Source organism: Rhinoraja longicauda, chromosome 10, assembly GCF_053455715.1.
Source record: "Rhinoraja longicauda isolate Sanriku21f chromosome 10, sRhiLon1.1, whole genome shotgun sequence".
NCBI lineage: Eukaryota > Metazoa > Chordata > Chondrichthyes > Rajiformes > Arhynchobatidae > Rhinoraja > Rhinoraja longicauda.
This window is the reverse complement of record NC_135962.1, coordinates 19,226,083-19,253,604: the sequence shown is the minus strand read 5'-3', so window position 1 is coordinate 19,253,604 and position 27,522 is coordinate 19,226,083. Positions and strand designations below refer to the sequence as shown.

The following is a 27,522-nucleotide window of genomic DNA, read 5'->3' as shown; positions in this document are numbered from 1 at the left end:
GATATTGCTAAAATATATTGCTTCGGGGTTCCTGCAGGCTAGGCCTGTTTTTGCTGGCCATGGGCCCCACTGGCATTGGGCTAACCCCAACTGACCCCAACCAAAACCACTCATCAGTTTATCTCCACGTCGCTCCTGGCCGTTAGTCCCAGCTGCCTGAAAGTATGAGCAGAATGAAGCCATTCTGGCCATCGAGTCTGCTCCGCCATTCAATCACGGCTGATCTATCTTTCCATCTCAACCCCTTTCTCCTGCCTTCTCCCCATAACCTTCGACACCCTTACTAACCAAGAACCTATCTATCTCTGCCTTAAAAATACCCAATGACTTGTCCTCCACCGCCATCTGTGGCGATAAAAAAATCCATAGATTCACCATCCTCTGGTTAAAGAAATCCCTCCTTATCTCCAGTCTAAAGGTACAATCTTTTATTCTGAGGCTGAGCCCTCCAATCCTTGACTCTCCCACTACTGGAAACATCCTCTCTACATCCATTCCCTCTCGGCCTTTCATTGTTCAGTCAGGTTCCATGAGATCCCCCTGCTTCCTGCTTCCCCCTGCCTGCCCAACTGGCTCGCAGACAGGAAATGCAACGGTCGATGAGATGTGACCCCACCAATGTGCAACATAACCCCAATCTTCCGGTATCACCCACCCTAGGCAACCTTCCTGCTTCACTCTAATCAATGGAGCCTATGTACTCCATGTTCACAATATGCAACTGCTGGGAAAAGAAATATGAACTCGTTAAAGGAATGGAATTTGTCCTGCACTCACACACCAGCCTGTCCATATATTCTATTACCAGGCTATTCACGTAATTAGCTTAGTTTAGCTTCATGCCCTGTGTAGTGGTACTGTGAAAAGCTTTAGACGCATGCTAACCAGTCAGCAGAAAGACAATATATGATTACACTCGAGCCATCCACAGTGTACAGATACATGATAATGCGAAGAACGTGAATAACGTTTAATGCAAGATAAAGTCCAATAAAGCCAGATCAAAGATAGTGCAAGGATATCCAATGACGTATAGAGTAGCTCATGTCTGCTCTCTAGTTGATGGTGGGATGGTTGAGTTGCCTGATAACAGCTGGGAATAAAATGTCCCTGAATCTGGAGGTGTACGTTTTCACACTTCTATACCTCTTGCCTGATGCGAGAGGGGAGAAGGAGAAGAGGGAGTGGCTGGGGTGCTACTCATCCTTGATTATGCTGTTGACCTTGCCAAGGCAGCATGAGGTATAAATGGAGTCAATGGGAGGGATTCACATAAAGCTGGCGTAACTCAGTGGGTCAGACAGTATCTCTGGAGAAAAGGAATAGGTAACGTTTCGGGTCAAGACTCAGAAGGGAAACAAGAGATATAGACGGAGATGTAGAGAGATATAGAACAAATGAATGAAAGATATGCAAAAAAGTAGCAATCATAAAGGAAACCAGTCTTGGTTAGCTGTGAACAAGTACAGATAATGTGACTCAACAGGACGACTTTGAAGCTGGTACTACGTGGGTGGCAGAGGGAGAGAGAGGGAGGGAGAGAGAGAGGGAGAGAGGGAGAGAGGGAGAGAGGGAGAGAGGGAGGGAGGGAGGGAGGGAGGGAGGGAGGGGGAGAGGGAGAGGGAGAGGGAGAGGGAGAGGGAGAGGGAGAGGGAGAGGGAGAGGGAGAGGGAGAGGGAGAGGGAGAGGGAGAGGGAGAGGGAGAGGGAGAGGGAGAGGGAGAGGGAGAGGGAGAGGGAGAGGGAGAGGGAGAGGGAGAGGGAGAGGGAGAGGGAAAGGGAATGCAGGGGTTACTTGGAGTTTGAGAAAGTTAGAAGAGTTAGTAGAGAATTAGGAATGGAGGTTGGTTTATGTCTGGGAGCAGAGCAAGGACGCCCGTTGGCTGAGCACTAAAGTAAGTGCCAATCACAGTTGAGCAGGCAGTTTAAAAAGAGCGCCAAAAGGAAGCTAGTAGTCAATTTCAAAAGTCCGGGAGCAGAGCAAGGACGCCCGTTGGCTGAGCACTAAAGTAAGTGCCAATCACAGTTGAGCAGGCAGTTTAAAAAGAGCGCCAAAAGGAAGCTAGTAGTCAATTTCAAAAGTCCGGGAGCAGAGCAAGGACGCCCGTTGGCTGAGCATTAAAGTAAGTGCTAGTTTAAGTGAGAAGTCAGGTAAATTGGACAATCAGGCAATTTAATTGGTAATATAAGCAATACTTGCAAAAGGGTGCAGCCCTGTTCAGGTGCAGCCCAGTGAGGGAAGTGCCCAGTGAGGGAAGTGCCCAGTGAGGGAAGTGCCCAGTGAGGGAAGTGCCCAGTGAGAAAAGTGCGAGTCTTCGGCGAGGAGGCTGAGGTGAGGAGGATACCATTGTTTTAAGCCAGAGCTGGTTATAGGCACAAGGTGATGGCGGAAAAGTTGGTGCGGTGTGTTTCCTGCAGGATGTGGGAAGACAGGGACGTCGCGGGAGCTTCTGGGAGCTACACCTGCAAGAACTGTGTCCAGGTGCAGCTCCTGAAGGGACGTGTGGTGGAGTTGGAGAGGCAGTTGGATGACCTCAGGGCCATCCGGGAATGCGAGAGTTTCCTCGACAGGACCTATTGTGAGGCTGTCACGCCAAGGGTCCAGGTCGAGCGAAGGTGGGAGACTGTTTCCGGGGGGAGTGGACGTGGACTACAGGACACCCCAGTGGCTGTGCCTATTGCAAATAGGTATACCCTCTTGGGAACTGTCGGGGCAGAAGACGTTTCCAGTCCGAGTGGCGGACCTGTTGGCAAGGATACACGACAGGGGAGACCGAAGTCTGGAAGAGCCGTAGTGGTCGGTGACTCCATAGTCCGAGGGACGGACAGAAGATTCTGTGGCAGCAGGAGGGACTTGAGGATGGTCTGTTGCCTCCCTGGTGCCAGGGTTCAACACATCACAGACCGGCTTCAGAAAATCCTAGTGAGGGAAGGCGATCAACCTGAAGTCGTTGTGCACGTGGGCACGAATGACGTCGGGCGGAAGAGGAAGGAGGTGCTACAGCGGGAGTTTAGAGAGTTGGGAAAAGCGCTGAGAAGTAGGACGTCGAAGGTGGTTATCTCTGGACTGCTACCGGTACCTCGTGCTGGTGAGGCCAGGAACAGAGAGATAGAGGGTATGAATTTATGGCTGAGGGGCTGGTGCAGAGAGCAGGGATTTAGATTTCTGGACCACTGGGATCTCTTCTGGGCTAGGGGTGACTTGTACAAAAGGGACGGGTTGCATCTTAACAGCAGGGGGACAAACATTCTGGCAGGCAGGTTTGCTAGTGTGACACCTGTGGCTTTAAACTAAGTAGTGGGGGGGAGGGGTTAACAAATTGTGAATATGAAGATGAGGTCAAAGGGAATACAGGAGATATTGCAAAAGACTCTCGGAAGAATGGGAACAGAAGTTCTAGAGCGGAAAAGAAATTAAGGGCAGGGCCAATTGTGAACGATGTGAGAGAGGAGGTAAATACAGAAGTTAAAGTGTTGTACTTAAATGCGCGTAGTATAAAAAATAAAGTGGATGAGCTTGAGGCTCAGTTAGTCCTGGGCAAGTATGATGTTGTAGGGATCACTGAGACATGGTTACAAGAGGACCAGGGCTGGGAACTGAATATTCAGGGGTACACAACGTATAGAAAAGACAGACAGGTGGGCAGAGGGGGTGGGGTTGCTCTGATGGTAAGGAATGATATTCATTCCCTTGCAAGGGGTGACATAGAATCAGGAGATGTTGAATCAGTATGGATAGAAATGAGAAATTGTAAGGGTAAAAAGACCCTAATGGGAGTTATCTATAGGCCCCCAAACAGTAGCCTCGACATAGGGTGCAAGTTGAATCAGGAGATAAAATTGGCGTGTCAAAAATGTAATGCTACGGTGGTTATGGGAGATTTCAACATGCAGGTAGACTGGGAAAATCAGGTTGGAAATGGACCCCAGGAAAGAGAGTTTGTAGAGTGCCTTCGAGATGGATTCTTAGAACAGCTTGTACTGGAGCCTACCAGGGAGAAGGCAATTCTGGATTTAGTGTTGTGTAATGATCCTGATCTGATAAGGGGACTAGAGGTAAAAGAGCCATTAGGAGGCAGTGATCACAACATGATAAGTTTTACTCTGCAAATGGAAAGACAGAAGGGAAAATCGGAAGTGTCGGTATTACAGTATAGCAAAGGGGATTACAGAGGCATGAGGCAGGAGCTGGCCAAAATTGATTGGAAGGAGGCCCTAGCAGGGAAGACGGTAGAACAGCAATGGCAGGTATTCCTGGGAATAATGCAGAGGTTGCAGGATCAATTTATTCCAAAGAGGTGGAAAGACTCTAAGGGGAGTAAGAGACACCTGTGGCTGACGAGGGAAGTCAGGGACAGCATAAAAATTAAGGAGAGGAAGTATAACATAGCAAAGAAGAGTGGGAAGACAGAGGATTGGGACTCTTTTAAAGAGCAACAAAAGTTAACTAAAAAGGCAATACGGGGAGAAAAGATGAGGTACGAGGGTAAACTAGCCAATAATATAAAGGAGGATAGCAAAAGTTTTTTTAGGTACGTGAAGAGGAAAAAAATAGTCAAGGCAAATGTGGGTCCCTTGAAGACAGAAGCAGGGGAATTTATTATGGGGAACAAAGAAATGGCAGACGAGTTAAACCGTTACTTTGGATCTGTCTTCACTGAGGAAGATACACACAATCTCCCAAATGTTCTAGGGGCCGGAGAACCTAGGGTGATGGAGGAACTGAAGGAAATCCACATTAGGCAGGAAAGGGTTTTGGGTAGACTGATGGGACTGAAGGCTGATAAATCCCCAGGGCCTGATGGTCTGCATCCCAGAGTACTTAAGGAGGTGGCTCTAGAAATAGTGGAAGCATTGGAGATCATTTTTCAATGTTCTATAGATTCAGGATCAGTTCCTGTGGATTGGAGGATAGCAAATGTTATCCCACTTTTTAAGAAAGGAGGGAGAGAGAAAACGGGTAATTATAGACCAGTTAGTCTGACATCAGTGGTGGGGAAGATGCTGGAGTCAATTATAAAAGACGAAATTGCTGAGCATTTGGATAGCAGTAACGGGATCATTCCGAGTCAGCATGGATTTACGAAGGGGAAATCATGCTTGACAAATCTACTGGAATTTTTTGAGGATGTAACTAGGAAAATTGACAAGGGAGAGTCAGTGGATGTGGTGTACCTCGACTTTCAGAAAGCCTTCGACAAGGTCCCACATAGGAGATTAGTGGGCAAAATTAGGGCACATGGTATTGGGGGTAGGGTACTGACATGGATAGAAAATTGGTTGACAGACAGAAAGCAAAGAGTGGGGATAAATGGGTCCCTTTCGGAATGGCAGGCAGTGACCAGTGGGGTACCGCAAGGTTCGGTGCTGGGACCCCAGCTATTTACGATATACATTAATGACTTAGACGAAGGGATTAAAAGTACCATTAGCAAATTTGCAGATGATACTAAGTTGGGGGGTAGTGTGAATTGTGAGGAAGATGCAATAACGCTGCAGGGTGACTTGGACAGGTTGTGTGAGTGGGCGGATACATGGCAGATGCAGTTTAATGTAGGTAAGTGTGAGGTTATTCACTTTGGAAGTAAGAATAGAAAGGCAGATTATTATCTGAATGGTGTCAAGTTAGGAGGAGGGGGAGTTCAACGAGATCTGGGTGTCCTAGTGCATCAGTCAATGAAAGGAAGCATGCAGGTTCAGCAGGCAGTGAAGAAAGCCAATGGAATGTTGGCCTTCGTAACAAGAGGAGTTGAGTATAGGAGCAAAGAGGTCCTTCTACAGTTGTACCGGGCCCTGGTGAGACCGCACCTGGAGTACTGTGTGCAGTTTTGGTCTCCAAATTTGAGGAAGGATATTCTTGCTATGGAGGGCGTGCAGCGTAGGTTCACTAGGTTAATTCCCGGAATGGCGGGACTGTCGTATGTTGAAAGGCTGGAGCGATTGGGCTTGTATACACTGGAATTTAGAAGGATGAGGGGGGATCTTATTGAAACATATAAGATAATTAGGGGATTGGACACATTAGAGGCAGATAACATGTTCCCAATGTTGGGGGAGTCCAGAACAAGGGGCCACAGTTTGAGAATAAGGGGTAGGCCATTTAGAACGGAGATGAGGAAGAACTTTTTCAGTCAGAGGGTGGTGAAGGTGTGGAATTCTCTGCCTCAGAAGGCAGTGGAGGCCAGTTCGTTGGATGCTTTCAAGAGAGAGCTGGATAGAGCTCTTAAGGATAGCGGAGTGAGGGGGTATGGGGAGAAGGCAGGAACGGGGTACTGATTGAGAGTGATCAGCCATGATCGCATTGAATGGCGGTGCTGGCTCGAAGGGCTGAATGGCCTACTCCTGCACCTATTGTCTATTGTCTATTGTCTATTGGTCTCAGGATTAGGTTCACCGTCCGTTCAAATGTAATTCAATTATTAAATTGAATTTGTGTTCTCCATTGGTATTGGTTCTTTCAGGCAATGAAACTGGCTTTCCATATTAACACTGACAGTTCTGCTGAGGCAAATGCTGTTCACATTCACCCAGAAATTGGTGCAGAGATGAGCACAATGTGCTCAGTAATCAACAAAAATGGATGGCCAGTTTTAGCTAACAGGTGATGCACCGATTCCAGTAATTCAGCATTGAGAAATCGTATTGAAGTGAACAAAACCCATCTCTATTTCAGGTGAAGGTGAAGGTGCAGAAACTCTCCCAGAAGATGTCAAACTGCCTATTGCTCTCCTTAATGGCATTGCACATCTGTCAAGGTTTGCTGACTCGGAACTCAAGTGTACAGGACTGAATAGTTTCTAGTTTAACTATGTTGAAAAGCCTGGAGAACAGAGCAACTGCTGGGGATGTAGTTTATGCTCAATGTATCAGAGGTGAAGGTGCCAGTCTCACAAGGCACTTGGCATTCCTGCTGAGCGCGGAAATAGCAGTGCAGAATAAGTCATGCTGTCAAATCCATCCAATTATTCTGGCAATTTTGTGACGAGATTTTATTCATTGGGATTGTGCACTTCCTGAATTACATTTAGCATTCATTGGCTTGGCTGATCTGGCCAAGCTCTATGAGATTTCTGAACATCTTTTCCAGCTTTCCTTCTCCTTTCCTTGGGTGCTGTCTCTATGGAGCTTGCATGTTCTCCCTGGGACCGACCGCATGGCTTTCCTCCCACATATCAAAAACGTGCAGGCTTGTAGGTTAATTAGATTCTGTAAATTGTCCCGAGCGTGTAAGATAGAACTGGTGTTGGACAGTGTGGACCCAGGGGGGCTGTTTCCACACTGTATCTCTAAGCTAAAATAAACGAAACTAAATTAAACTAATAAACACTCTTTCCGGTCAATCTCCCTGTTCACAGCATGTAGTTATCAAATACAATTAGATAGAGCGTATGGAGACACAAGAAACTACAGATGATGGAAGTGTGAACAATTAACAAAGTTCTGGTGGGTAAAGCAGGCCTCATTCCTGCAGCACTTTGTATTTTTACTTGAGATGGAGAATATGTTGAACATGAGGAGAATTCCATAACAATGCACTTGATTTGTGCTTTGATAATTACATATTAGACATTTTCACTGGATATGACTTATTCAGATGTTATATGTTATATCTTTCATCCTGAAATTTCATTTCTGTGAACTTTCTCTTTATTGCCTTTTACATGCTTTTGGCGCAGAAGAGAAAAAAGGCATGGGTCAGCCCTTGTGAAATCTCACAGCAAGAACATTTTAGAGCACTGATCTATCCACTTCAATCTGGTTGTACTTTCCCAAGCTGAAGAATATATATTTAAATGTACTGTCAGAGTGTGATGTGTTTGATCGTGTGCGTGACATTTTGCAAAACCTGTGAGGAAACTTTACTAAATGAGACATGCCTTTCAAAGCCCTCCATGTCTTTCATGCAATCCCTTGCACGGAACTTCACGGAATATCAGGCAACCTCTGGGAGATATACATGACACTCGCGATCATAAACAACAGTCATTGCACTGAATTGCTGAACTAGTCAGTCTGAAAACATTCTCTAAGTTAATAGAACACAGAGCGAGCAGAAAAGTACATGGGAGTTTGATTTTGTTTGCCACCAAAAATGGAAAATTGGTTTCATTTTCTTTTGCCATATTAAAGCAAAGTGGTTCCTCTAATCATTCAATACAGGTCCACCGCTGAAGTTCCAGCACCCTTGGTTCCAGAGCCTTTCTGGATTATCCATTTTACCAGACCAACAGAGAGGACTCTGAGAGGAGTCCAACGGTTTCATTACCTTCCGGCTTGGCCGCCAAGGAGCCAAGAAACCGGCCCACAAATTCGTTCTCAGAAGTCAGCTATGGGAACGGATCTGCCAGCTCTGGCAGGGCCAGAATTCCAGAGCCCCAGCTGCAGGGGGGAAATTTGAGCCGCCAATCTGCGCAGAAGTCCCGATGAGGTTGAGATCGGCTGTCTCATTCTGCCCGGGCACCACATCTCCGAGGGAGGCGAGTTCTGGGGGGGGGATTTCAAGTTTGCTCTTGTAATTTTGTCCAGACTACCAATTGCTGGAAAATTGGCGGTGGACCTGTGAACATGGTGGCAGCTCCTGTGGAGGAGAGCGTGAGCCCGATGCTGTTACCAGGCAGCTCCGGGTCGGTAGCAACGGGCCTACTCAGCCAGCTCTACGTTACCTTGTAGAACCCCACCCTCAGCACCGGCTGGGACAGCGAGAAGCCCTCTCAGCCTTGCCTGGTCTGGATTAAGATAAGCAAGACTGAGGACGGGAACCCTCCCAGAAGGTCCAGCCCGCCCGCCCAGAGTGAGAGGACTCCGACAGAGGGCCAGTGAGCAGACCAGCAGTGGGAGGCAGCGCAATGCCTCGACAATGGAGTGGGCTGCTGGAAGCCGTGCAACCTGGGCTTCGGCTGGGCTGGGCGAGGTTCTTGGAGGCTAAGATCATGGACTGGACGCAGGCCAGCAGCGATGGAGGACACCACGGCTGCGCTTGGCCAGGCTGACCCCACAACGGGGGAGTATAAGTGTACCCCACAAAGAAGGTCAAGAACCTCCTACTTGCAAACTGGGACTTGAAAATGTTGCCAAAACCAGCGCCTCTGTATACTGTCTCAGTGTTATACACTTGTTATGTATCTGAGATGCTTATCTAAGATGCTTATCTGAGATGCTTATCTAGGTGCTTATGTATCGTGATCGGTGCACTGAACTGTGTACAAAAATGAATGTCACTGTACCTCGGTACATGTGACAAATAAAGTCCCAAGTAATACCAAGTAATATCAAATTCTCCTCCCAGCCCTGGATGACATGGGCTGAGAACTTCCTCCACCTCCCCAGCAATGCTTGAGCAGATGGTGAGCTGACAAATGTTACTCACAAAACCGCTGCCATAAATTTCTACAGAAACCAAGCTCAAGACATTGTTTAACAGTCTCAATGGCCTCTCCATTAAGCTGTACTAAATTCGACTTTGATTTTAGAACATAGCAAGTACTAGATTTTATCCACAGATTAGTTTTCATCAGAAATTCAATCACTCAGCACTCATGAATATTGTGGTGTGAAAGATTTTGACAAGGATTTGATAAAATGCACTGAATATAAACAACAGCTGGTCAGGGCCACTCTTGCACAAGAGAATGGTGTATTCCCCTCAATAATTCTGCTAATCATTGCATCTATGATGACATCTCTGAACATCATGATGGGAAACTGGAACAGAACTGCCCTCTGAAAACCTCAATGTATGGCACAAAATAAAACAGCCTGATGATTAGCTGGCAACTGCAGGTCTGGATATCAAATACTCATTAAAAAAGGTATTGGTAGAGTTTCTAATCGCGAGCTTCTGTTGACATCAATATGTTTATCCAAGAGCTGAATTCCCTGAGAAAGTTTAACTGAGCTGGAAGCTTCATCTTTCATTGCCACGAACACTGTAGGGAACACAAAACCAGTAACAAGATATGATGGATGGGATGTCCCAGAAGTATAGTCTGGGGAATTATGTCAAGATCCTGGCCACAAGTAGAGAACAGTACTAGTCCTGCTAGAGTCTGACTGGGGAACAGAGAAACTCCCCATCTTGTTGGGCCACAGCCCTGCTGCCAGTATGAATGGACGTACCATTAGAATGAAGATGAGGAGGAATTTCTTTAACAAGAGGGTGGCGGATCTGCATGGAGTGGTGGAGCAGCAGCAGAGGACACCAACAGCTGTGCTTGGCCAGGACAACCCTGCAATGCCACCAGGACAACCAGCCACCATGGCCAGGTTAAGGACTCCGCACAGACAACAACTGCGATTTGAAAATGGCACCAAAACCTGGTGACTCTTGTATACTGTCTCAATGTACTATTGCTATACATTTGCACTGATTCTGAGATGAGCTTATGCATGGTAATACTTTTACCAAACTGTACTCAGTAAATGTGACATTGAACCATGTATCATTCCTGCATGTATACTGTTTACACTGTGAGCTTTTATGCAAAGAAAGAATTTCATTGCACCCTGGTGAATCTGATGATAAACTAATCTGAATACATACATTTTAATTTGAATCACAGTAACAACACTAGTTTCATTTATATTCATCATTGTTAAGTTGCAGTCCAACTAAATTATTACCATAAATCTGAAACTTTGACATAGGGTTAAACAGAACCACAGTGCAGATTATTGTGGAAAATCACATTATTAAATATAATTTATAACACAATCATTTAACTTCCTGTAATTTGATCTTGCACTGAACAGAAATGATATTAGTTTAACTAAAACATAACACATACTTCAGTATGACTTCTCACGAGGAGCCAAGAGATTCCCTCCATTTTTGCAGTTTTGCCATATTATTTAATATTTAATGTATCCCTAATATACTTTCACTACAAACACCACAAATATATTTCCACCAGTGAAGCCCAGCATTGGTGTACAGACCATTTTCTTTCCCATCCAAAAAATATACCTGGTTTTGAATGTGAATCATTGAGGAAAGCAATTCAATGAAGCGTCAAACGGCATTTGGATTTGAGTTTGCGATTGGTGCGTCGCACAAAATAAAAGTGTAACTGCCTGAAATCTCAGGCAGCTCTGTTGGTAGCATAAAGCCATCCCCAATCTCCCTGAGTGGATGAAATAAGTGGCAAGGGTACAAAAATCATCATTTTTATAAAGTGCCTGTCCAACGGCAGCCAGCGCATCTGTCACTGACAGCCCATTTCATTCTAAAAACTGTCATTCACACCAGGCAACTGTCACAGAATCTTTCAATCATTCATTTCTCGATTCTGCTCATCATTAAAGTGCCAGGGTGAACAAAATCCATCAAGGTTGCAGCCCGATGGATCAATTGTGTTGCAGCACCTTTTCGGAAACTGGTGGCCTTCCGAGTTGGGATTTTGCTTGCAAGGATTAAACCAATTAGAATTTATTTTAAATTAATCAACAGCGTGTGAGCATGAGAATGCCAGTATTTATTGCCCATACTTAAGAAAGTTGACCATTTTCCTGATCCAGTACCAAAAGTGATAGAGGAAATGGCGGCACAGCATTGCAGCCTTACAGCGCCAGTGACCCGGGTTCGATCCTGACTACGGGTGCAGACTGTATGGAGTTTGTTCTCGTGACCGCGTGGGTTTTCCCCGGGAGCTCCGGTTTCCTCCCACACTCCAAAGACTTACAGGTTTGTAAGTTAATTGGCCGAGTAAAGATTGTAAATTGTCCCTTGTGTCTGGGATAGTGCTAGTGTATGGGGATCGCTGGTCAGCTTGTGTCTGGGATAGTGCTAGTGTACGGGGATCGCTGGTCAGCTTGTGTCTGGGATAGTGCTAGTGTATGGGGATCGCTGGTCAGCTTGTGTCTGGGATAGTGCTAGTGTACGGGGATCGCTGGTCAGCTTGTGTCTGGGATAGTGCTAGTGTATGGGGATCGCTGGTCAGCTTGTGTCTGGGATAGTGCTAGTGTACGGGGATCGATGGTCAGCTTGTGTCTGGGATAGTGCTAGTGTACGGGGATCGATGGTCAGCTTGTGTCTGGGATAGTGCTAGTGTATGGGGATCGCTGGTCAGCGCGGACTCGGTGGGCAGAAGAGTCTGTTTCCGCGCTGCATCTCTAAACTAAACTAAACTTAAACAAATTCAGAAAGGGTTAAACAGTGCTTTTCTTTTGTGATGGTACACACTGGAATGCCAAGCCGGCCACTCTAAAAGTTAAAACGTAGAATTAACGTTTTTTAGTGTTTTTAAGAAAGCCCTGGTAGTTGTGAGTCCACTCTGGCCAGTGATCCCATACACCAACACTCTCCTACACATTTAATTGTAGTTGTAATTGTAATTTATATTTTAGCCAAGTATGTAAACATACAAGGAATTTGATTTGCCAACAGCCATACAAAAAAGCAACAAGATACATGACCACGTAAAAATTAAACATAGACTTAAACAGCCACCACAGCGGCATGTGAGAATCCCCAGGGCACACAGCATAAGCAGAGACCCACAGCCATCAGTTCAATGTCCAGGCCACACACACGCTCCTTTACCGTGATGTGACCAGAGTTGTACCGACAGCTGTCACTCTCTGTTGCCGTCCCTGTCCGCCCGAACAGTCAGAAAGCTGCCCACACTTGCACTAGACTCTGGGATGTCCTCATGGAGCCATGTCCCCGCAAACACCGAGATCACTGCACTCACGGCAATCCCTCCGAGTCCTCACCAGCGCAGGCAGCACATCCATCTTGTTTTTTCGGCGACCTCACATTCCGCACTGTGATAGAAGGCAAATAACTGAAACCTTCTTTCCTCCTGCGATCGGGGCAATCGAAACTTCCGCATCGGGGCGATCGAAGTTCCCGTGATCGGGGCGGTCAAAGCTCCTACGGTTGGAGCTCCCACAGTCGATCCCTAACAAAGGGACTGCCAGCTCCACGATGTTAAAGCCGCAGTGCAGATGGAGATATGATTAAAAAAGTCGCATCTCCGTCAAGGAAAGAGATAAAAAAGGTTTCCCCAACCACCCCCACCATCACGTAATACAAAAACTAAAGATTTACTAAAAACATACAAGTAACACAGTAACAAAAGAAATAAATGAGACAGGCTGTCGGCGTGGCAGCCATATACGGCGCCAACACTGGACCAATTTACAATTTTTACTGAAATCATTTACCTACAAACCTGTACGTTGTTGATGTGTGGGAGAAAACCGGAGCACCCGGAGAAAACCTGGTCACAGGGAGAACATACAAACTCCAGGCAGACAAGACCTGGTTCTCTGGCGCCGTTAGGCAGCAATTCTATTGCTGTGCCACCGTGCCTCCTCTTTGTGCCACCTCTTGGTTGCTTTTGGCTGTTTGTTGATCCTGATGTAAACTTTGAGGTTGCTGAGGTTCTGGCTTTCCCCGGTGCTGCAAAGAATGCAGCTGAACAGGTTGGCTTGAAACGTTCTTCTGGGCTGGATGGCATCGTACAAGCTGATCATCATATTTTATGCAGAAAAACACTTTTGATCCTGAATCAAATCAAGCAACGGTGTGCCAGGAATGCTCTGGATGAAAAGAAATGATGGATGCTGATGGATGGTTCCCTGAGCAGACTGTCAAAGTCATTTGGCAGAATGCATTATCGCCAGAACTGCCAAGAAGCAAACAAGTACTCTTGTTTGGCGAATAGTGAGAAAAGTCCTCTCTGGTTTGTCATGTGTGGTTAGAGAATTGGCTACACCTCGCGTTGCCATCAGAATGGTTGCTCTGGAAATGAGACTGCTGCCCATCTCCTTCTGGAATGCAGTTTTGCCAAGGTCAGGCAAGAGATGAAGGGATGTTGGTCAACGATTATCCCAAGGACAGCTGCTGAACACAGCACATCGCACAGTATGGGCTGTCCCCAGAAGCACACATTAAAACAAACATCATCTATTGCTGGAGATCTGTGAACGGGAGCTGCAAACTAACACGCTCCAATGTCCAGGACCACATGTTGAAGCAGGTACTATTGCAAGCTTTAAGAAACATTTATTCAGGTACATGGATGGGGTCGATTTAGAGGGATACAGGCCAAATGTGGGCAGGTGGGACGAGTGTAGATGGGACATGCTGGTCAGTGCGAGGGGCCTGTTTCCACTCTATGACTCAATGACTCTAAGCTGGATGTGTAGGAAAATAACTGCAGATGCTGGTACAAATCGAAGGTATTTATTCACAAAATGCAGGAGTAACACAGCAGGCCAGGCGGCATCTCGGGAGAGAAGGAATGGGTGACGTTTCGGGTCGAGACCCTTCTTCAGTCTGAAACGTCACCCATTCCTTCTTTCCCGAGATGCTGCCTGACCTGCTGAGTTACTCCAGCATTTTGTGAATAAATACCTAAGCTGGATGTGGTCATTGTAAAGGGTCAATGGAAAATGACCACGGTTTAAGCCACTTCTGTCATTGTACACCAAGTGGCAGGAGTCTGTGATGAAACCCCATGCGTTGCTTGTTCAAGAGTTGTGCATAGATAACTGATGCATGTTAAATAGCTGAAATAACTTGTGTTGTAAACATCAACTTGAGTGGTTTGTTTGAAGGACATTAAGCATTTTTATGAAGAAAATTTTTTGAAATTAAAAAGGCTTGTTTAACACTATGATTTCCAACTCCCACCTGAGAGTCCTGTGGAAGAAGTCCGTTGGCAAATTTTGATGTGGCATTTGGTCACACAGGGCGAGTTGCATGCCACGTGGAACAACCAGAGATCATGTAGGTGCCCACCAAGGTCTCGATTTTCAAGATTGCTTCAGCCTTCTTTGAAATTGGATTGCATCAAAATCACGGTGCTTTCTGATTCAATTTCTAAGCCTCATCCCAGACCCCCCAGTGAATCCTACTATCAATCTTTTTAGTTTAGTTTAGTTTAGTTTAGAGATACAGCACGGAAACAGGCCCTTTGGCCCACTGAGACCGCGTCGACCATTGATCCCTGCACACTAACACCACCCTACACCCACTACATACAATGTACAATTTTACCAAACCAATTAACCTGCAAACCTGTATGTCTTTGGAATGTGGGAGGAAACTGGAGCACCCGGAGAAAACCAACGCAGGTTACAGGGAGAACAAATAAATTCCATACAGACAGCACCCTTAATCAGGACCGAACCCAGGTCTCTGGCACTGTAAGGCAGCAATTCCACCGCTGTGCCACCATGCCACCCACCAGCAAAAAGATGCCTTGTAGAATTCCACCTTGTAGAATTCCCTGGTAGCCAGAGATGTCAGAGTACCACCGACTGCATCGTGTGCCTGACCCTCTCCTACAGACTGGGATTATTAATGCAACAGGCTGCCACCAGTCAGGCCTCATGACCATTAAAACCCAGCTCACAATCCCAATTAGTGGATGAACAATCCATCATCCAGTGACAGAAGAAGCTGACAGGAAAGGATAGATAGGATGTCACAGCAAACACTTGGCATTCGTGAGCCAGTTCTGCCTGTGACAAGTCTCCTGACCTCCTACACAAAACCCAATAGTTTTAAACTTTAGTTTTAAAATCCAGGACGGGAACAGGTCCTTTGGCCCACCGAGTCCATGCCGACCTGCAATCCCTGCACACTAACACCATCCCACACATACTTGGGACAATTTACAATTTTACCAAGCCAATTAACCGACAAACCTGTACAGCTTTGGAGTGTGGGAAGAAACCGGAGCTCTTGGAGAAAACCCGCACGGTCACAGGGAGAATGTGCAAACTCCACACAGACAACACCCATAGCCATGATCCTGACCATCGGTGTTGGCTGCACGGAGTGTGTATGTTCCAAAGACGTGCATGTTTTTAGGTTAATTGGGTTTTGTAAAGTACCCCCAGACTGTAGGATAGAACTGGTGAACAGGAGGACCGTCGTGGGCTCACTGGGCCATCGAGCCTGTTTCCACACTGTATCTCTAACCTAAATAGGACGGAGGGCCCCTCGGAAATAGGCTGAGGTTGAATGGGAGATGGGAGCCAGCATGGAAATGAGGGGCCAAATGTATTGCTTCTGTGTCACAACAAGTTTAAGCGTGTGTTCAAAGTCTGTAGTTAGTGCCTTCTATTGTCCTTTCTCTTCTCCCCATCAAAAACAATGGGAGGCAGAGAATTCCTTTGGGAGAAACTATTGCGCCATTATAGCTGGTGCTGAGGGAAGAACACCATCCTGCAGCAAACCCACAAAGACTCTTGAAAACTTGGGTGACACCAGGCAACCACACTGCAGATATATAACCAAATGTGAGGATGGATGTCCTGCTCATCCAGGACAGACATGTTGAATTTGAGCTTCATTGTTTTTATTGAAATCTCAGCTTATGAAAAATAAATGCAACAGACACAAACTATTCCACTGTGGGCCTCTGTGGGTGTACAGCACACATGAAATGGTAATAAGAGCTCAGTGCTTTACATCAGAGTTTAAGCTGTCGACCTGCATTTAATATGCTACTAATGATTTGAGATAGGGATTTCGAAGAGAGTATCTCATGAGTCTATACTATTGCAGATTGTATCTCATGATACATCACTATTACACATCCTCAAATTATCATGACTCATATGCACACAATCCCCATTACGTTGTGCAGCAAATAAACTCTGCTGTTGAAAATTGCTGTTTATTTCTTGGTGAATCAGAAGAATAGCATTCAACTGAACCATCCTACCACAACTAGAGAGCAGTCATGAACTACTATCTACCTCATTGAAGACCCTCAACTATCTTTGATCGGACTTTACTGGCTTTATCTTGCAGAAAACGTTATTCATGTTATTCCCTTTATCATGCATTGTGAGTGGCTTGATTGTAATCGTGTATTGTATTTCCGCTGACTGGTTAGCACGTAACAAAAGCTTTTCACTGTACCTCGGTACATGTGACATTAAACGAAACAAATCACGCGCACACACGCATGCACACCCAGCACTTGTTTTGTTGGAGGGTAAACTGATCAACTAGGCTTACAAGCAGCAAACCCATGAAATCGAGCACCATTCTAATTCCAGAGAAATAAGCAGTGATCTTTGTGGTAGATGAGACATTTTGCAAGGACAGGATCTGCGGACAAGGTGCTGCTCAAGGTAAGATTGTGGCTTTTCTGGTCAGTACATTCTGGTCAGGGCGGCATGGTAGCGCAGCGGTAGAGTTGCTGCTTTACAGCGAATGCAGCGCCGGAGACTCAGGTTCGATCCTGACTACGGGTGCTGCACTGTAAGGAGTTTGTACGTTCTCCCCGTGACCTGCGTGGGTTTTCTCCGAGATCTTCGGTTTCCTCCCACACTCCAAAGACGTACAGGTATGTAGGTTAATTGGCTGGGTAAATGTAAAAATTGTCCCTAGTGGGTGTAGGATAGTGTTAATGTACGGGGATCGCTGGGCGGCACGGACTTGGTGGGCCGAAAAGGCCTGTTTCCGGCTGTATATATATGATATGATATTCATACATGTGTTGCAATCGTGCCTCCTCCCTCCATGACCAAGCTTTCACAGAGCTGTCCCAATGCCTCCTGAAGTTTGATACCAATTATTGTCTGATTATGCACTCATCAATTGCGGTGGACTATTTTCCCTTGCGAAAAGTTACTGAAACAATTTAAGTTGTTATATTAATATAGAGGATTGCAGGAAGATGTCAAATTAAATACCTGGTCTTTATTTCCACTGCAAGGAACAATTGATATGAAAGGTGATAAATAGCAGCTTGGATCATATACTATTACACAATCAGAATTGATTTGCTCAATTCTAATGTCCCGTTTATGATAATTTTTTTAATCAAAATTCAATATATCTGTTCTAGTACTAAGATTAATTTGCAAAATCACAGAGTTACATGGCACAGGGCAAGTCCCTCACATGATCACTGCCTGCTGCTTGGTGGAGCTGAACAATGCGATTTAGCCCACGACAAGCTGTTTGAAAAGAAGCTGGAGTAACTCAGCAGGTAAGGAAGCTTCTCTGGAGAAAAGGAATAGATTTATTTTTTTTAGATTTAGAGATACAGTGCAGAAACAGGCCCTTCGGCCCACCGGGTCCGCGCCGCCCATCGATCCCCGCACATTAACACTATCCTACACCCACTAGGGACAATTTATTTTTACATTTGCCCAGCCAATTAACCTACAAACCTGTACGTCTTTGGAGTGTGGGAGGAAACCGAAGATCTTGGAAAAAACCCACGCAGGTGACGGGGAGAACGTACAAACTCCGTACAGTACAGCACCTGTAGTCAGGATCGAACCTGAGTCTCCGGCGCTGCATTCGCTGTAAGGCAGCAACTCTACCGCTGCGCCACCGTGCCGAATAGGTGACGTTTTAGGTTGAGACTCTTCGTCATAAGAAGGGTCTCGACCTGAAACGTCACCTATTCTTTTTCTCGAGAGAGGCTGCCTGACTTGCTGAGTTACTCTCGCTTTTTGCATCTATCTTCGGTTTAAACCAGCATGGGCAGTTCCTTCCTACACAAGCTGTTTGAGAAGGTGTTCGTGGCCACGATAAAATTGTTTCTTGACCAACCATCCATACAGGGCTTGTACTCCTGTTGCTCACTCAGGAACGGGTTGGATGGGTAGCAAGGACATGTTGAATAGATCCACTCAAAGAAACAAGGGACCAAAATACATAGGAGCAGAATTAGGCCTTTCAGCCCATCAAGTCTGCTCATCCATTCGATCATGGCTGATCTGTCTTTCCTTTTCAATCCCATTCTCCTCCTGCCTTCTCCCATGTAACCTTTGATGCTCTTACTAATCCGTTTTAGTACTCCACTTTAAAATACCCAATTACTTGGCCTGAACTTCCAGTGCAACATTAATGGTAAACCGCCATTTACTACCAGAATTATTTATGGACGACAGACCAGAATAATTACAGGTCTGCAACGACAATGAAAAATTAAAAGCCAATCTTGCTGAACTGCCTCATTGGCTTTTGTATTGGAAATCAGATTATTTTTTACGTGGAGGTGAAAAGGTGAATTCACTGCAATACAATTTATCAGCTGAAAGAACGGAATATAAGAAGAACAGCTCCAAGGAAGTAAGCTTTGATGGTTATTTAAGTTAAATGTCAATTGCCTCTTTGTGCCTGGATGAAATATGGGCACATTATTTGCATAAAAACATTGAAAATACATTGCAACAGCTCTCCTTATGTTTTGACTATGGGGATGAGGGGAAGCTTGGGCAGACAAGGAAAGGGTTGTCTTTTCTTTATGGTTTTCTAAATGTCCTGTTACTTGCAATAATAATGATTTCTGGGATTTTCCCAATGAAAGAGAACAGATTGTCCCTCTCCTTTCGTGAATATGCAATCCTAACAGATCGCTTCAGAATCCACTGACTTTTGCTGGACGACACACATGTTGACTTTCTCAGCTACCACTTTCTTTAAGTCCATAGGAATGATTTAAAGTAACTGAAATGATGCCACAACCCAGTGAAGTTCAGACACTGAGATAATTTTTTTTGTGTTGCATTTGTTTAATTACTATTGCCTTGCTTCCGGCATATGGAGATAAATCCCATACTTTGGAATTAGGATAAGAAAACTCACTCTTTGTCTCTTCTTAGAAGGGCCAGCACAGTGGCGCATTGGTACAGTTGCTGCCTTACAGCCCCAGGGATCCGGGTTTGATCCTAACTACAGGTGCTGCCTGCACAGAGTTTGTACCTTCTCTTGCTCTGCTGTACCGTTCTTGATTCTAAGTTATCCGCACATGTACCAGAAGGACCGCAGTGGTTCAAGAAGGCAGCTCATCTTATCAAGGGGAATTAGAGAAGGACAATAAATGCTGGCTCTGCCAGCGATGCACGAATCTCAAAGCATGAATCAATAAAGCAATAGTGACTGTTTCTTGGATTAAAAGTAAACACTTTTAATCCAAGAAACAGTCACTATTGTTGGTGGTCTCAACCCAACAGTGCACTAACTTAATAAGGCACATTATCAAAAGTTTTATGAAGCTTGATTATTGGGCGGCACAGTGGTGCAGCTGGTAGAGCTGCTGCCTCACAGCGCCAGAGATACGGGTTTGGTCCTGAGCTCGGGTACTGTATGTGTGAAGGTTGCACGTTCTCCCTGTGACCGTGTTGAGTTCATCCGGGTGCTCTGGTTTCCACCCACATCCCCAAAACGGGTTTGTAGGTGAAGTTATCTCTGTGAATTCCTCCTAGTGCGAAGGGAGTGGATGAGAAAGTGAGATAACATAGACCTAGTGTCAATGGGTGATCGATGGTCAGCATGGACTCAGTGGGTCAAAGGCCCTGTTTCCATGCTGTATCTCTAAAACTAAAAATAAAACATTAAGAGAAGTGGAGATTTAAGCTCCTCTCTTTTAGACCTCAATAGATATCCAAATCTCATGTTTATTAAATCTTTCTAAAATCACCAACCATACAAGATTGCAACAACCATGCATCTAAACTTTCTGACAAGTAATGAATGTGTTCAGATTTTATCTTGCTTGGTAAAATGGAATTGTAAAACACCAAGTGATCTTGGCTGTTCTCCTGGGTACTGCATATTCACAGCAGTTCCTCATTTGCCATTCACCGCAAGATTCAATAGGGCTGCAAGAAATGAGCCTTATTTATTTCTCTCCCCACCTTCACTCAGGTTACTTCCTACTTAGCTGACTCCCTTTTCAATTGGCAGGGCATCAGGCTCCCATCCAAATGTTTCACACATCAGTCCCCAGAAGAGAGCTTAAAAGACACAAGTTGATAACTCATCTCCTTAAAATATAAAGATTACATTTAATCAGCAATGAGTAAAAAATCAGTCGTATTTTAGTTATGTCCACTTCATTAGACACAAAGTGCCAGAGCAACTCAGCGGGTCAGGCAGCATTTCTGGAGAACAGGAACAGGTGATGTTTCGGGTCATAGAAACATAGAAAATAGGTGCCATTTGGCCCTTCGAGCCAGCACCGCCATTCATTGTGATCATGGCTGATCATCTACAATCAATCTCCCTTCTCCCCATATCGCTTGATTCCACTAGCCCCTCGAGCTCTATCTAACTCTCTTTTAAATTCATCCAGTGAATTGGCCTCCACTGCCTTCTGTGGCAGAGAATTCCACAAATTCACAACTTGTGGAATTCTCTGTCACAGAAAGCAGTGGAAGCCAATTCACTGGATGAATTCAAAAGAGAGTTAGATAGAGCTCTAGGGGCTAGGTCAGAACCCTGCCTCAGCCTAAAGACTTCTGTTCCTTTTCTCCGGCGATGCTGCCTGACTCGTTGAGTTGCTCCAGCAATTTGTATCTTTCTTCGGTATAAACCAGCATCTGCAGATACTTCCTACACATGTTCCATTCATTGCCTTCCACCACCTCATATCATCATAATCTGTCAGCTATCTATGAGGCGGAGATGATGCACTGTATAAATTGAACTCAAAATAAAGACATCAAAAAGACTCGCTTTCCTGTTCAAATGTAATTCCTGGTGTAATTCAGCAGGTCATGCAGCATCTGTGGAAGCAATTCCTTGTGTCTCCTTCTTGCTTTTCTGTTAATCTCTGGTTGCACAATTGCATTTGCAAGCTAATTAAATACTTTGTTATTGTCCAGCATTTTCCTTTTGGGTTTCATGTTCAGCAATGGCTCTTCTCAATGCCAGAGGAGGCAGTTGAGGCAGGGACTATTGCAACATTTAAGAAGCAATTAGACAGGTACATGGATAGAACAGGTTTAAGTGATATGGACCAAATGCAGGCAGGTAGGACTAATGTAGCTGGGACATGTTGGCTGGTATGGGCAAGATGGGCCTGTTTCCACGCTGTATGCCTCATTTGGGAAGATGTCATTAGGATTCAAAATAAAGGAATGAAATACAACATTTCACCAACAAGTTGGCAAATCACTGAAAGATGTAGATTTCATCTAATAATTCTCTTTGCTGTGAGATATCTGGTGGTAACAAGGAACACTGAGTGATGCCCTCCAGAGAGAGGGGTGCCAAGGTAGATGGAAAACCGGATGCTGCTGAATGGCATTTTCCCTCTACCAGCAATGCACAGCAATGTTTGGGAGCAAGGGGAGGAATATAGCAATAGGGAAAGGAACCATGAGCAAAAACATATTCATAATGATTTCTTGAGTGATAAAGAGACACGGTGAGCTTTCTAGCATACATTGATAAGGATGTATCTTCTCCCAAACACTTGCAATCTTAGTCGAGCCGTGGTGTGAAATATGAACTTAATGCCAATGAGCAAACAAGACACTTATCTTCAGATGTTTCTTCTGCTACAACTCAGGTGTGACTCCAGACATGAAGAACTTGCTGAATGCAAAGTGCTGGAGTAACTCAGCGGGTCAAGTAGCATCTCTGGAGAACATGGATAGGTGATGTTTTGGGTCGGGACTCTTCTTCAGAGAGTCCCAGCATGAAACGTCACATATCCATGTTACCCAGAGCTGCCTTCTGACCCACTAAGTTACTCTAGTCCTCTGTGTGTAAACAAGCACCCGCAGTTCCTAGTTTCTACATGGAGAACTCGCTCACTGTTTAACCAACAGGAAAGGGTTGCATGTCTTTGTGCTCTTACCTGACCAATGGCCGGAGCTGGTGCCAGATCTATCTGTGCAAGTTTCACTGACTGGTTTGAAGACAGTCTCCCAACCCCCAGTGGAATAACGCCAGTTCTGGGACTCCAGGATAAGAGTGCGTTCCGTACCGTAAGCAATCATGAAACAGTAAACAACATGGTGGAGCTGACAGCCATAGCCACAACCCTTGTTGATGTTACACACCAGCTTCTTGGCTTTGCTGCAGTCCTTGGGGTTCTGGAGACAGAAGAAGAAAAGCAGCAATTTAACAGCTGGAATTCTGAATTAAACAAAACAAGCAGTGCAGCTAAAGCTAGATATAAAAAGCTGGAGAAACTCAACTGGTCAGGTAGCATCTCTGGAGAAAATGGATTGGTGACATTTTGGGTCGGGACCCTTCTTCAGACTAAAGAAAGTCTTTAGGTCTGAAGAAGGGTTCCGACCCAAAATGCCATCTATCCATTTTTCTCTAGAGATGTGGCCCTACCCCCTGAGTTACTCCAGCATTTTATCTCTATCATTGGTATAAACCAGCATCTGCAGTTCCATTTTCATTATATAAGCAGCTATCTGCCTTAACATCTGTGAGTCCCCTGCATATGTTCATCAACTTACATTTCTGTCACTTCGTAAAGTGGAAGAAGGAGATATTTGGAGATGCTCCATTAAACTTAAGCACACAAGAAATACAAGGAGCAAACTAGATGCCCCTTTGAGGCTGCACCACCATATGGACATGTGTGTGATGGGGCAAGCAGGGACAGATAAGCCCCCAACAATCATTAAACATATGTATATGTTTAACATTGTATATGTGCAACTGTATACAATCTATATGTTTAACATAATTCTCCAAAGACAGTCACTTTTCAGTGAGAGAAGGGATCTGAATGTGAGTTCTGACCCGAAGCGTCACCTATCCATGTCCTCCTGAAATAGACAAAAAAGTGCTGGAGTAACTCAGCGGGTCAGCGGCATCTCTGGAGAAAAAGGAAAAAGGCTCTAGTGAGCCACTGCCTGACCCGCAGAGTTACCCCAGCAGTTTGTAGCATTTTAGCCTCTGCTGATGATGTAAACCAGATAACGGCTGATTCATCTCTCCGTCAAAGTCAGTGGATTGCGACGAACGACTACCACATTTTCAGTTCAGATTACCAGTTGATCCGAGGTCATCTCCAGTGGAATGTAAACTTCCCTATTGTTATAAAGTAGCAAATCTCTCTCCCTTTTGTCTGAGGTTGAGTGGTGTGTGCTCTCCAAGAGTCAGTTGTAAATAACAATAGGCCCCAAGCCTGCAAAGCAGAGAATGAATTGTGTTTGTTGCCATCGGATTAATTACCCTCCAATTACCTCTGACTCTGCACTGGCCTTGACTCCCAACATGGACCAACAATAGTCACTCAGTCATTTATAGATGGCCTTTTAAATAACTACTCCAAATGCAACACAAACTTTTCATTTCACTTTCCGCTTGTCCTTCACTTGTCAAATTCAGCCACAGTACATCAATGACATTAGGTTACACATCACTGTCTCCTCGTATATCATGGTGAACAACAGTACTGATCTGCCTTCCACGTTGGTTAGCTTGGACTTCAAAGGGGATATCCATGCTGGCAAATGCGGAACTCTCTTGAGTATGTGCACACTGTCAAACACTGACAATCCTAAGTCACAGCACAATCAACCACAGAAGGCCAAGTTGGTCTCAGCATATAAATGTACTATGCATTACATTGGTAGATATTTTTGAATTGTTTATTTAAAAAGCAGACTTTGTACATCACCAAAATTACTTCTATCAGACTCCATTGATTCAGTATGGTTTAAATACAGTGGGGCAGATGGATGACACAGTGGTGCAGAGGAAGAGTTATTGCCTTACAGCGCCAGAGACTCAGGTTCAATCCTGACTACTAGTGTCTGTACGGAGTTTGTACGTTCTCCCTGTGACTGCATGGGTTTTTTTCTGGGTGCTCCCAGTTTCCTTCCACATTCCAAAGATCTAAAAAGTTTTTGTTGCATACTTACCAGTCAGCGGAAAGACTATACATGATTACAATCAAGCCATCCATAGCATACAGATAAATGATAAAGGGAATAAGGTTCAGTGCAAGATAAAGTCCAGCAAAGTCCAATTAAAAGTAGCCCGAGGGTCTCCAGTGGGGTAGATAGTAGCTCAGGACCACTTTCTAGTTGTTGATAGGATGGTTCAGTTGCCTGATAACAGCTAGGAAAGAAATTGTCCCTGAATCTGGAGGTGTGTGTTTTGTAGTCCAACTACATATTTTGAATAAATACTCATCCTTTTCCCCTCTGACTGTTTTTTTTTTCTGCCTCATGGAATCCAATTTGATTTCAGAGACACAGACAAATATTAAGGCAACTCCATTGTTACTTGGTATCCACTGCCAGTTTCATCTCCAGGTGTCTGAGATGAGATGCAGAGTTTCCTCTTTATGAGCCCACTGCACAACTTCATAATGATTTTGTCAACTTTCAGTGGCTCTCATTACCAAATTAAAAAAAAAATCCTATACAGCAAAACATTGGCTTGATCTCCTTCCAACAGAACACATACAGTTCCACAGCTCATGGGTATTTGATGTTACACAATGATGGGACATAAAATGGAGAAAAACATGAGTCAACCATGTAATTTTACTCCTTCCATGAGTACTATTATTTCTTCATGACATGAAGTACATCATCAGATAATGTAATTATAATTTAGAATGCATGTAAAGAGGAAGGATTGAAACTAAACCTTCTTCCACAACCCTTTGACGAGCCACAGAGCTCATTGTTCTGACTCATAAGGTGAATAATAGTTTTGAGCCATCTTTTTGAAGGGGCACAAATTGATGTAGAAGCCCTCAGCACTGTAGCACACCTATATTCCAGAATACATCTTACTAGTTCTCACTTAGAGTAAAGGCCATTCCATTAGAGACCTTTGGATGGAAAATAAAAGGGTTTTGGCAGACTTGCAAAATGTAGCATATTTTGAGCTTCAGTAATGTTCAGTGCCTCTGTGAGCTGCATGCGATAAGAAGTCCCACTTCAGCAGCGCCTTCAATTAAATGTTTTACTTGCTGGCAAATTAATTCCCTGAGAATTTCCAAAACCCGACACTTCTCATAATTTTGTGCTGTCCACCTCTACTATCTTGGTTTCATTCAGATACAGGAATAAAACAAAACATGGTGAAAGGAGTCAGAGTGCTTAATTGAAATATGTACTGAAACGGAATAATGAGATTTGTATTTGCAGGCTAATTGGCTTCTGTAAATTATCCCCAGTGTTCAGGATAAAACTAATGAAGCAGCAGCACAATACAATAGGTTTGTAACCACAGTACTCAGTCGATAATGTAATAATACAAACAAAAAAATCTGCAGATGCTGCAATCTTGATCAAAATCTCTTGTGAGACTCAGCGAGTCAAGAAGCATTTTTGGAGGGAATGGACAATAGGCAATAGGTGCAGGAGTAGGTCATTCGGGCCTTCGAGCCAGCACCTCCATTCACCGTGATCATGGCTGATCATCCACAATCAATACCCCGTTTCTGCCTTCTCCCCATATCCTTTGATTCCGTTATCATTAAGAGCTTAATCTAACTCTCTCTTGAAAGTATCCAGGGAATTGGTCTCCACTGCTCTCTGAGGCAGAGAGTTCCTCAGCTTCACAACTCTGATTGAAAACGTTTTTCCTCATCTCCGTTTTAAATGGCCTACCTCTTATTCTTAAACTGTGGCCTCTCGTTCGCGACTCCCTCATCGGGAACATGTTTCTTGCCTCTAACATGTCTAATCCCTTAATAATCTTATATGTTTCAATAAAATCCCCTCTCATCCTTCTAAATTCCAGAGCATACAAGGCCAGTCACTCCAGTCTTTAATATATGACAGTCCCGCTATTCCTGGAATTAACCTCGTGAACCTACGCTGCACTCCCTCAATAGTAAGAATGTCCTTCCTCAAATTTGGAGACCAAAACTGCACACAATACTCCAGGTGTGGTCTCACACATGTTCACGCTCATCATTAATGTTGGGGATGAAGGAGGAGCAAGCAACAGATTTCATAAAGAGGGGGAATATATTCCAACTTGGCAATGAGCAACAACATGAATTGTTAATGGGCCTGCAACCGTACCCAAACAAACTACCAATAATGAAATTAAATCAAAATCTCTGCTCTTCAACCTGAAATCTTCAGCACAGTTCGTGGTTTAGACTTTAGAGATACAGCGTGCAAACAGGCCCTTTGCCCCACCGAGTCTGCACCAACCAATGATCACACTGTATACAAGCATTATCCTACATACTCGGGACAATTTACAATTTATAGAAACTAATAACCTACAAACAACCAAGCAACCTTGTGGTTGCTAAATATTTCAGTTTAATTTAGAGATACAGCACCGAAACAGACCATTCGGCCCACCGATTACCCTGTACACTAGCACTATCCTACACACTTGAAACAATTATACAGAACCCAATTAACCTACAAACCTGTACGTCTGTGGATTGTCGGAGAAAATCGGAGCGCCCGGGGAAAACCCACATGGTCACAGGGAGAACGTACAAACTCGGTACAGACAGCACCCGCAGTCAGGATTGAACCCGGGTCTCTGGCACTGAGGCAGCAACTCTACCGCTGCACCATTGTGCCACCCTCACTGTGACACTGTGCCGCCCCATTTGTTTTTAATGGGTTATTTCACAAGACAAATGACGGTGATGGAAAATCTCATGAGATGATGTCTATATACTAAAACTCTTGTTTGTTTGTTTGTTTGTTCCTGAACTACAGCCGAAACGGTACACGATAGCGCAACAATTTTAGGCCCACCTTAATCACTGCCGTCTCTTTGGTGTTAATGGAAGATGTTTCATTGAAATCGGCGGTATATTTAAAAAGTTATTCACATATTAAACTTTAA

The 27,522-nt window shown here is 44.7% G+C and overlaps 1 protein-coding gene across 1 annotated transcript in view; it reads right to left on the bottom strand.

The window, feature by feature from the left end:
• Window positions 1–27,522, bottom strand: part of LOC144597248 (alpha-(1,6)-fucosyltransferase-like) — a 585,852-nt gene that overhangs the window by 49,514 nt on the left and 508,816 nt on the right. Inside the window, 1 exon segment of the mRNA XM_078406318.1 lies at window positions 22,571–22,808. Coding sequence (XP_078262444.1) covers window positions 22,571–22,808 — 238 coding nt within the window.